Source organism: Odocoileus virginianus, chromosome 12 (genome assembly GCF_023699985.2).
Source record: "Odocoileus virginianus isolate 20LAN1187 ecotype Illinois chromosome 12, Ovbor_1.2, whole genome shotgun sequence".
Taxonomy (NCBI): domain Eukaryota; kingdom Metazoa; phylum Chordata; class Mammalia; order Artiodactyla; family Cervidae; genus Odocoileus; species Odocoileus virginianus.
The window spans coordinates 12,507,333-12,519,661 of NC_069685.1; the positions used below are offsets into that span (position 1 = coordinate 12,507,333).

A 12,329-nucleotide genomic window follows, 5' to 3' on the forward strand; every position below is an offset into this window, starting at 1 on the left:
CAATTTATTGTTAAAACAGGACAATAACTGTTATGATTGACACTGTCATCACAAAGGCCATTTAACATGAAATATTTAATTGCAACCAAGCTAAAGACTAATATATTAACTAAAGACTGATATACTGCAACAATCTTCAGAAAGTTTTTTTCTTCTACAGTTTTGTAAGTTGTAAGCATAAAATTCCAAAATCATCTCAAAATCAGCTCATAATCATCTCAAAATCAGTAGCACTCAAAATCATCTCATAACTATGATAATAACCTATTATTTAAAAATGTCAGTCATATAACTATTTACAAAGTTGCAAGGAAAACATTTTAAACTAGACTGCTTTAGAATTACCAATTCTTTCCTTTCTGGTCAGTTTCTAGGATGAATAAATGTCATCTGTATCAATATATACATAGAAAAACCAGCTTAGGAAAAGATCTAATTCTCACTGAAGGTTAATAAAATAAGAAGTATAAACTTGATTAAATGACAAATTAAACAATATGGTGCCACAAAATGTGAACCACACTGAGAAATATAGGAATTCAACCTAGTTCCCAGACCTATAAAATAACTGAGTCAAAAATTTTCAAAGTAATTAAAACTCAGTTACTGGATAAACAGAATCAACTTTCAAATATCACAGAATAAGGGAGACTTACCATTTTCCCCCAACATCACCATGATTTCAGAATCTGTAAACTCTCCAGCTACAATCGCTAACTCAAACTCTCCCATCTTTTTCTTCATTCCAGGGTATTTATACATACACATCTTTTTAACTTCTTCTTCATTTGCTGTCTCAGCCACTTTAAAAACAAGTGATGCATCTCTGAATCTCAAGTTTTCTGTTGGAACGTAGCCATCCAAAAAAATGTTTATGCCTATTGGAAAGTTATTGAAATAGATTAGCAAAGATCAATTAAAGACTCAACTTTTCCCACAGCAATAAATTATCATATAAAAACCAAACCCTAGGCTTTCTTGTGAGTAATCTATACATAGATTTACATAGCAAGCAGTACGACATGGTGTTTCACGTACCTAATACCAAGTTTAATTCATGCACACATACATGCCTATATATACAAACACATATACAAAGCACATCTTTTCATTATTATGTGATTTTTATAAAACATTTTCCATCAGATTTTATGTGAAAGGCTCTGATACCATTTATTCTGTATTTTAAAATAAAAAATTGTAATTTTTCTTTAAAAAGGGACAAGTAAAATAGAGTATTTTCACAGACTGATATAAAATGAATAAAATAGTTAAGAATTTAAGTTATAAGTATTCATTTTCATGTGAGACATAACCATATGCTGAATTTATGATTTATTGCATTTGTTTTCAGATTAGCTTTGCAGATTTTTAAGAACTTCATTGAATCTTCCTTGGCTTCACTGTGCAAACAACATAATCTAAACAGATTTTAATAACCAAACAAAAACTAACATACTGGTACATGTTTGCTAAGAGCCACAGTGGCAGATGCACAGAAAGGGAAAAGCGCGTCATCTGGGAAACGAAGACCTGTCTTTGTGTTTACTATGTGTGCCAGAAGAACAGTAGCTTAAGTTTCAGAAGGTCTTGAAAGAAAGTCTAGGATGTCATTCATTTCATTTGCAATTAAGAACCAAATCTAGGCCTTCTCAGCCTAGAACACAGGTGCTTAATAAATATATACTGACAGAACAAATCAACAGATCCATTTATTCTGCCCAAATTAGCATTTTTAATCTTAAGCCATTTAAGAATTAAGAATTCACATTAACAATAACGTGAGGTTAAAAACTTAAAGCCTAACATTAAATAAAAATATAAACTCAAAGGAATCTAAGTGATCATTTAGTACAGTTGACCAATCCATTAGGTAAGAAAACAAAAGCTCAAAGTGACTTTGTGCAAAAAAAATTTAACAAATCAGCTTTATACACTCCAACTGCAATGTTTCTCTTTTTAATTTAAAAATGAGTTCAAGCTAAAATTCCTTTATAGTTCATAAAGAGCTTTTACATGTAAGGTGTTAATTTTAGCATATTAAAGGAAAGCAGAAAGATTAAGTGTAGCTTGTTAGTTCAATAGTTTTTACGGATACGGTACATTAAAACCTCACCAGGAACTATTTCCTAGCATATGCTTTAGATATGGCATCTCTGACTAGAATTATATAGTTATATAGAATTAGCAACCATGGGTCACAAAGAGTCAGACACGACTGAGAGACTTTCACTTTCAGGGCTTCCCTTGTGGCTCAGCTGGTAAAGAATTCACCTGCAATGCGAGAGACCGGGGTTTGATCCCTGGATTGGGAAGACTACCCACTCCAGTATTCTGGCCTGTAGGATTCCATGGACTGTATATGTATAGTTCATGGGGTTGCAAAGAGGCGGACATGACTGAGTGACTTTCGCTTTTCTCTAACTAGAATTATGAAAAGTGACTGCCAGGTATCTATGTTGTTATTATCAATATGATTCTAGAACTTAATACTTTAGGCACAAAGTAGATGCTCTGATATTAGTTGCTAACTGAGGAGAATAAAACAGTAATTGCTTCTGCTATCATCTCTTAAGACTACTGGTAAGAAAACTGGGCAATCTCACAAGTTATTTCTTAAAATATATTATCTCAACAGATGGATAGTATCTATCTCAAATATATAGGTAGATAAGGGATAGTAAGTCCTTTCCCACATCTTAAACTATTTATACCCTTTTTATAGCTTTAAAAAAAGAAAAGTCTGTCCAACTGAGGGAACTATAAGGCTCCATGATTAATCTTATAGAATATGGCAGACTTTCAAGATATGGACTAAGGAGAACTTTCATGTCTAGATTATCAGTTTAAGGCATAGCTGGAGAGAAGAAACATAGAAACTAAAAATAGGAATGAGGAAGCTGTGAAGGAAAACAGGAAAGAAATTAAAAGGAAGAAGGCATACCAGGTGGAGAATGTACTGATTTTGCTTCAGGAGCCACTTAGTGGTAGGCTAGTTTTTACTTTTGCCTAACTTGCTTAGGTAGGGAAAACACATGGAAAAGAGAGACAGTCCCTCTTTCCTGCAAGTAGCAGGGATAAGTGAAAATACACATACTGAGCTGTTGTATTAGAATTTTAGTCACTCACCAGACTATAATATATTTAACTATTTTATTAGACTTTTGGATAACCCTAGTTCCACAAACTTAGGATATAGATTAAAGATAAATTTGAAACATGAAAACAAGATGAGCACTAAATGAATTTTAAGAGTTTTCCTACCGGTACTGGCCTGTCAAAGATAAAGCTGAAGATGACTAATAATATAGGGATGCTATAGAGGCCAAAATATAAATGAACATTTTAGTATAGCAAATAAATAGTGAAACTGATAGAATATTTTTAGCCACAACAAAAACTTCTCCAAAAAGAAATAGGTTATGTTTAACAACTGGCATATATAACCTTATATATATATATTCTATGGTGAGATTAAATTTCTTAAGGCCAGAGTTTTGGATAAGTAATATGACAGCAACACTTTACTTAGTATCAACAATACATTTTCTAAGCATTAATGTGAAAGAGCATTGTGAAAAGTTTTTCAAGTTACCTTCTCTTACACTAAAAGGCATAGTGACAACACCATAAGCACTTGGTACGCCATATAAACAGCAGATGAAGTCAGAGAGATAGTCTAATACACTTAGATCATGCTCCACCACAATGATATATCTGAAAGTCAATATAGATTTTTATTTAAAAATGTAATATAACATATAATTAAAATTATATTTAATTATAATCAAAACATTTACATAGCTTTAAAAAAACTATAGTGGAAATTTTAGGAAGATAAATACATTAAAAAAAATTAACTGTAAAGATCACATTAAGCAAGTTATAAAATGTTTTCTTGGAATAAGACTCTAATCAATGTTCATATTTCAAATTGTTTTCCTAAACTAAAAGAAAAAAGTTAACATGAAAGTTTACGAATATATAAAATAAATGTTTTGTTAATAAAAAAATTTTTTTACTAAATGTTTAACTAAAAATGTTTAAAAGCATTTTTAAACTTTACAAAGCAGAAATAATTATATAATTATAATAGACCTAAATTGTTTACTATGCTATTCAATTTATGTATTAAACCCTTCTATTTGTACTATCCCACACTAGTTGCAATATAGTTGTAACAGGGGATGCATAGAGAATATGACATAATCCTGAACCTGAGAACTTTGATATTAGCTGTGGAGACTAGGAATTGATATGAAACAATACCAAAAAGACTACATAGCAAAATGTTTTACAGGTGATAAAAACCTATGAAAGTCAAGAAGGAAACAGGTTAGTGTGGGTACTGGAGCACTTAATAAATGGGACAGAATAGGACATGACTTTTTAATTAGTAAGAAAAAAGTACTTCTAGTAGAAACTATCAGGCAAATAAATAATAGTCAGAAAGCTTTTATGCAGTATTTCATTCCTATTCAACTCAGTTTAAGATTTTCAAAAAGCAATGGCCTGCAAATCCAAATTCCACCTTAATTAATCAGCTTTCTGTATAAAAACCAGCCATATTTTTATTTTAATGAAATCATTTAATCATTTAACAAAATCATTACTCCCAAAAAAACTGACTCAATTTCATTCACAATGATATACTGTTTAAATTGCCAAGCATGTCTAATTCATTGTTTTCTTTCTCTATCGAGATTCTAATTCAGGTGTCATATTTCCATTTAACATTGCTATATGCTTTTAACAAATCTCATTTTTTTCTTCAGGGCCCCAGATAAAGCTCTTAGTTCCAGATGAAACAAATTTAACATCCTTAGACGTTAAGACCTTCCAAAACTATAGCTACTACAGATATCAATTTATAAAGTTACACTCTGATAAATCCATCATACTTAACCTAATCTAACAAACACCATACTTAGTCTAGCCTACCTGAAATGTGTTCAGAACACTTATACAGTGCCTATTTTAAAATAAAGTGTTGACTATCTCATGTAATGTGTTGAATACTATACTGAAAGTGAGAAACAGAATGGTTGTAAAGGTACCAGCTGTCTGTTCTCTAAACATGTGGCTGACTGAAAGCTGTGGCTTGCTACTGTTGCTCAGCATCATCAGACCAAAAAAATACCAAAATCTGAAGTATAGTTCTACTGAATATGTACTGCTTTCACAACACTGTAAAGTCAGAAAATCTTGAGTTGAACAACAGTATCTGTAAACTCTTTTATTACATCTGTATATAGGATATACTGAAAAATGGATCTGTTTCCTGAATAATCTACTCTTCTATCTCTGTGTGTGTAAGGGCTAGTCTATGATCGAAAGGGTCTCCTGCCTAAAATCCTCATCTGCTGAAGTCCTATGTAACTCTTTAAGGTTCACCTCAAATTCTACCTCCAGCAGAATCACCCTTCTTAAAGTGCAAATAAATAAACTTTTCCCCGTTGTTGAACAGTGGTAAGCATCAATAAAAATGGCAGATCACCCAAGTGAGCCAATACTTATCCTGCCTTGGTATCTTTACTGGCAATGTTCCATTACTTGGAATAATTCTCTGCTTTAGCACTGAATTCTTCAAGGCCCAGTATATGGCAGCATAGTTTTATCTAGTGGTTTTTAATGTACTTTTGAAAAGAAAAAAAATGTCACACCTCCTGCTTTCCCTACTTTCATATGAATCTTATGCAGAAGTCCAAAATGTTATTAAAAAGTATTTAGAAGACTCACTCTATTTTCAGAGGGTTTGGAACAATAATCTACAGCATAATGAGAAATCTATGCTGTGAAAATGTATACCCTACACTTAATTTTGGGTTATCTGTTGGATTTTAATCTTCCTCTTGCATTAGTGTTCCTCTCACTAATTCATCCTCTATTTCTTGTTTCGTGGAGGATATGATCTTCAAAATCTTTTTACAGCATTAAAGACTGAATGGGTGCCTTGACACATCATAGAATTTCAGAATGCAGACATACTTCCTGAAACTTTTTATTATCAAGTCTATCACTACAAAGAGATTATTTTGACCCTATGCCTATAAAATCAAGACCCAGCACAACTGAGAAAACACCTAACCATCATTTTCTTCACTTTGTCAATCTAATCTGTTGTGGTATGTTATCCCTTTTACCACTATGTACTGCCCTCTCATAACGAAGAAAGTAGTGACTTGAGTGAATACATGTCACCTGGTTTTAAATTATTATCCTTTTATTTCTCTACTTATGTATTCTTTAATTTACAGATCCTAAGGTCCCTGAATATTGGGACTGCATTTTATAATCTTACATTTCCCAAAGGAGCTTCTGCCTGGGTGGCACAGTGGTAAAGAACCTAACTTCCAATGCAGGAAGCTGTGCATTCAATCCCTGGGTCAGGAATATCTCCTGGAGAAGGAAATGGTACCCTACCCCAGTATTCTCACCTGGGAAATCCAACAGACAGAGGAGTCTGGTAGGGTACAGTCCATGGGGTCGCAAAGAGTTGGACATGACTTGGTGACTAAACAGCAGCAACAATTTCCCAAAGAGCCTATTATAATGCCCTGACCTATGCATGGAGTGAAAATTATGGTCACCATTTACCTCAACTAAGGCTGTCTCTTTATTACTGATATTCTAAGTTTTACTTCAAAGTATGTACAGGAATCATTTGTTCCTTGAATCTAAGGAGTTAAGTTTTTCAACTCTGGAAAATACCCAGCCATTATCCTTTCAGTTTTATTTTTCAGATGCCTATAAAGACATATGTAATCATCTTCTCATTCTGTTCTCTATCTCATTCTATTCTCCATGTCCCTGAATCTCCCTCCTGATTTTCCGTCTCATTCTCTGTTGTACTCTGGTAGCTTGCTCAGGTCAACTTTTAAAGTTTCTGATGCTCTTATGTTGTCCCTAACCTGTCTAATCTGTCCAGTGAGTTTTCAGTGTCATGACTGTATTTTTAATTTCTAGATTTGTTTGGGTTTTTTAAACATTCAGCTATTACCTTTTTTGTAGTATTATATTCTTAGAGCTTTAAATCTTTATGTTTTGAATTATCTTAAATATTACTTTATAGTCTCTTTGAGAATGTCACTTAGCTCTTGAAGATCTAAATCCTGCTGTTTGTTGTGTTTACTGACTCACTTGTACAGTTTCCTTCTACTATTTATAACTCTGGGTTTAAAGCTCTTGGTCTTTACCTGTAGAAATCCTGTGTGACCAGGGTTGAGAGCATATGCCTCTAGAGTGTTTTTATATTTGTGTCGTCTATGTACCATAGAACTCAAGATTCCAGGACTCTCTGTGTTACTTTCTTAGCATGGAGGGTTTTTAGACATCCCTGATTACATAAATTTCAATTCCATATCCATGTGAGCTGCAGTCCATAAACAGATCTGAAGGGGAACCATCCCTCTAATTCCCAAGGCTCTCACGGAGTGACAGGAGTATGTTTCCTTGACATCCTCATGTGTTTACTCTTTTGCTGAGAAAGCAGTTGTTTGAGAGTCCTGGCATTTTGTGTGATAATTCAAAAGAAGGCCCTGCCACCTGCCCACAAAGGGTGGTTAAAGCTCGAGACTTACTACAGAGAGAAGCACAGCCCTCCAAGAAAGACATCCTGTCTCTCCCCTGTAATTACAGGGGATAGTTCCCTGTTTGCTTTTTGAGCCCCAGGGATCTCTTTTATGAAAGAAGTTATGAAATCAACTACTAAAGAGAGGAACAGAAAATGCTAGGCAGGAAAAACGCCCTGTGTTCTGGTCATAGTCCTGCCATATCATAAATTCGAAACCTAGAATTTTTTTGACCTTAAACTTCTTCATCTGCAATATGGGAATACCACCTAAAGATTCTAACTTATAAGATTAATAAGGCTCAGATGAGATAACAGATATTAAAACTCTGCAAACTACAACAGCATCCTACGAATACATGATGTTGTGACTCCTTAAGAAGACATTTTTAAGAACTCTTTTATGCTCAGTAGAGACCTGGGACAACTAGAATCTCTCTGTTCTAAATGATGTGTATAAGTGACATATCCATTTGAGGATCTGACAAAAGTTAAGGATCTGCTTCCTGGAAATCCATAAAAATATGTCAAAAATTTGCATACCACTACAGAGTACTCTTAGGCTCCCTGCAAACAGGTATGGTAGTAAATGCATCTTGCATTAAGAATTTCTGTTCTAGACAGAGGAAGGTTAAGTTCAAGTGATAGCTTCAAAAACCAAGATGGAATATATGCACATGTATACGACATTGATGGTTCTGGTGCTGAATCTTTAAAAATCTGTAAAACTTTTCAAACATAACAGTACAGGCATATGCCAAATCTTACTTACCTGTCTGGATTTATTAGAGATCGTATAGTAATAGCAGCCTTTAAACGCTGCTTGACATCTAGGTAACTAGAAGGTTCATCAAACATGAAACTATGAAAAAGAAAAGCAAACATAATATGAAAGGCAAGTATGATGATAATTCTATCTTGCATGTTAAAGCACTGAAATATTTCTGATTTAACAACAACAAAAATCCCACAACGGTAAAAACTTCTGTATTCTGTTCAGAAGTAGAAGGAAGAAATTATGAAGAGCAGGACAGCATATCAAGTCTGGGGAGAGACTTGCAGATTAGGCTAACTTACAAACTGTTATCTCCTCACGAAAACTATTCTGATACATTCCAAAGTAATTCAGAGTCCTTCTCTTATAATTGGCTGAAGTCAATTGCACTAAAGCAAACAGTTTTTGGAAAGGAGGGCCCTGCACAGAATTACAGAATACTTTACTAGCCTGCAATGGATGCCAGCGTAGAAGTGTAGAAAAAGATGAGAGCAAAAAATATCTGGGAAAAGAGAGGCATTAAAAGGTAGGAAGGAAACTCGCCTTTACATTTGTCTCTCACATGGCACGCCACCCTGATTTAGGATAACCTTAAAGACCTCATGTTCCACTTCAACTATTAAAAACCTTGCTGGCCTGGCTGGAGAGCTTACATCTTAAAAAAATAATCTTCCTATGTATAAAAAGTTTACAAAATACCTGACTTAATATTAAAAAGCTCTAGAATTCATACGCTGTGAAGTTTTTAACCCTGATGGAGTAACAAGGGGAATGTGCAATGGATGCACAGCTGCTTCAACATCTGAACTCAAAAGTTAAAACATTCACTACTTCTATTATTAACAATTTATCCAAACCACTGCTCTTTTAGTAGCATTATAAATAAAAACTCTTAAGTAAGGATAAGATTTACAAGAATATAAAGTAACCTACATATCAGCTTTCTGTATGCAAACGACAGCACAGGCAAATCTCTGCAACTCTCCTCCTGAAAGATCTTCAACATTGCGTTCTTTCAGATGGGTTAAATCTGTAAGAGGAATCGTCTTTAATGTTATTCTATTTTACCTCTTCAGGGCAAAATGTGCATTGCAAATCATCCAGCATTTGAATATTTCAGCTGAAAGTATGACAATTACTAGAGATTTTCCCATTTATTTCAGTAATCCATATAAAGATATCAATCTTTATGAGTTAAGTTCATGGCCTATTAAAACACATACACAAAATAAACACTTACCAAGCTGCTGACATACAATTGCTTGTGTCTTTGTTTCATCTTTTCTGTCCAAAATAGACCCCACAGTCCCCTGTCACAATATATTAGTAACAGTTACTATTATTTTCCTTCAATACTAATCCCTTCAACATTAAGAAGAGTCACAAAGTAAAACAAGTTTACTTTGATTTATCTTTCATATGTCCACCAATATTTGTAATACCCACTATACATCTCCTAAAAAGCAACTGACCTTTGCAGCCTTGGGAATCTGGTCTACATACTGAGGTTTGATAATGGCTTTTAGGTCATCTTCAAGAATCTTGGTAAAGTAATTTTGCAATTCAGATCCACGGAAGTAAGTCAGAATTTCTTGCCAATCAGGTGGATCCTAGAAATGTATGTATAGTTATCTGAATTTAGTAATATAATAGAAAGAGGATAAATGTTATACAAAATAGAACATACATACAAATAGAATACTTTTGCTTCTAACATACTAATAACACCAGAGGTGGATTTTTTTTCAAATCAAGGAATACCACTTCCTAACAGCTTACAAAATCTTAGAATTATCAATTAAGTAGCATTAACACATTTTTAATTAAAAAGGAGTTTCGTTTATAGTTTCTCAGCATTAATTACACAAATAATCTTGAAAATAAGAACACTAAAAAATAAAATCACACATACTCTCTCCTTCATAGCCTCATAAAACTGACCCAAGATACTCATTTTTAAAAGGTGGTAATACATACATCATATTTTCCAAGGTTTGGCTTTTGCTTTCCTGCTAAAATTTTTAAAGCAGTTGACTTTCCAATACCATTAGTTCCAACTAATCCCAAAACTTCACCGGGACGAGGAATAGGCAACCTGTCACAAGTGTACAAAAATAATGAAACAACTCACTTAGGTAGAAAAAGCTAAATAATACCAGAACGATGTCTTCTGATGCACTTGCACGCCACACACACTCATTAATAAGCCAAAAGAGAAATATGCCAGATATTATTGGCTATTAGGAAAAGCCAAAAGCAGCAGCCAAGATTAACTTCAACTGTTAATTGTTAGAAATGCATCCATGACCAATATTACTCCAAATTTTATTTATTCAACTCTCACTCAAAGTCTAAAGTAACAATTTTTTTTCACATATAAGGCTCAGTTTTAATGTACAATAAAATGCTTTGGTACAAAACTGCAGAGCAGGTGCAACCTCACAGTCTTTTTCCTTCTTTTTTTTTTTTTTGCCCTGCCATTTACTTACAAGGAGAGAAGTGCCACATCAACCAGAAATATTCCACTTCATACTCCCTGCTGCAGTAGGGCCCCTTAAAGCTGGCAGGTTGAGAAATACCTTTTTATTAGTTAAACCTAGACTCCCAGATTCAAAATACTAGTGTTCAACAGATTAAAAACCTCAAAGAATGCCTGTCAGTAACAGTACATGTTGAAGCTCAGGGAAATATTCTCTGTAGATCATGAGATTAATAGATAAATAAAATCAACACAAGGTCCCAAAATTATTTTGGGGAGAAGGATTTTATAACAATAATGATTCTCATCCCAGTTGTATATTAGAATCACCTGGGAGCCTTTTCAACTTGCGTCCAGACTATACATCCAGAGTAAGATGTAATTCAACAGGGTTGAAATTACCTGGGCATGAGTAGTTTTAAAAAGACCCTCAGGAAATTTTAATGTCAGCCTGAATGAACCACTGACATATACAATGCTATTCTGCATGATGTTATAATATTATATTTTGCTTTAGTAGATGCAAAAGTTATTACCACTTTTTTTTTTCCATTTTTGTATTTCTATGAAAATTTCAAATGTATTTTACTCTTGACTGAAGTAAAGAAGAATGTTGACTTGGAAATATACCTGTGAAGTTTGAAGGCATTGGCACAATATCGGTGTGTTGTTTCTTTTTCCAAGTTGCTTGGTAAGTTGACAATTGATAAGGCGCCAAACGGGCATTTCTGTTATTTAAAATAAAGAATTAAGTTTCTGTTAATTTTTAGAAGTATATGCATAACTAAAACGAATAGATTAAGAAGTTTTTATAATTAATTTTCCAAATGTGGGAGTTTCACAGAACTGTTTCACTTCCTTTCCTTAAAAAAGTTAAGTTACTTGAAGGCAAGAATTGTATCTAATAAATCTGTATTCCCCTTAGTAACTGGCAAAATGCTGGAGATTTAATCTGTTTAACACTTAGTGAAAAACCTTACAGACCTGGAGACAGAATTTTGCATTTAAAAAAAAATATTATTAGATAAAAGAAGGTTAAGAGCAAGATAAAACTTGATTATCTGGCATAGCTCAGCCAGTAATGCTTCTGTCTGTAATGCTGGAGACCTGGGTTCAATTCCTGGGTCGGGAAGTTCCCCTGGAGAAGGCAATGGCAACCCACTCCAGTATTCTTGCCTGGAGAATCCCAGGGACAGAGGAGCCAGGTAGGCTACAGCTCATGGGATCGCAAGAGTCAGACATACTTGGTGCTGTCTTTCTTTTCTTTCTATTGAGTGTACAATTTCATATACAGTCAATGAGAAATGTCTTCCCTTTATTTCCTTCTTCCTGCCTTCTGTATGCTTCCTTTTCAACTTTGTAAAGTCCTTTAAGGTCATGGTTTGTACATTTTTTGGTCTATTTATGTATGTCTCAACAACAGCTAGCGTAGTATCTGCAGAGCAAGGACCATTGTGATTTTTAACCATCCCACATGAAAAAGATGTTCATACTCCAAGTGAGTA

The 12,329-nt window shown here is 33.9% G+C and overlaps 1 protein-coding gene across 2 annotated transcripts in view; it reads right to left on the reverse strand.

The window, feature by feature from the left end:
• ABCE1 (ATP binding cassette subfamily E member 1) overlaps positions 1-12,329 on the reverse strand; it is a 28,854-nt gene that overhangs the window by 6,179 nt on the left and 10,346 nt on the right. For both annotated transcript variants that reach the window (XM_020898246.2, XM_020898247.2), the window contains exons 4-11: positions 11,455-11,552; positions 10,323-10,440; positions 9,818-9,955; positions 9,586-9,655; positions 9,279-9,375; positions 8,343-8,432; positions 3,596-3,717; positions 657-878 (exon numbers count right to left, since the gene is read on the reverse strand). In XM_020898246.2, coding sequence (XP_020753905.1) covers positions 657-878; positions 3,596-3,717; positions 8,343-8,432; positions 9,279-9,375; positions 9,586-9,655; positions 9,818-9,955; positions 10,323-10,440; positions 11,455-11,552 — 955 coding nt within the window. The remainder of the gene's footprint in view (positions 1-656; positions 879-3,595; positions 3,718-8,342; positions 8,433-9,278; positions 9,376-9,585; positions 9,656-9,817; positions 9,956-10,322; positions 10,441-11,454; positions 11,553-12,329) is intronic.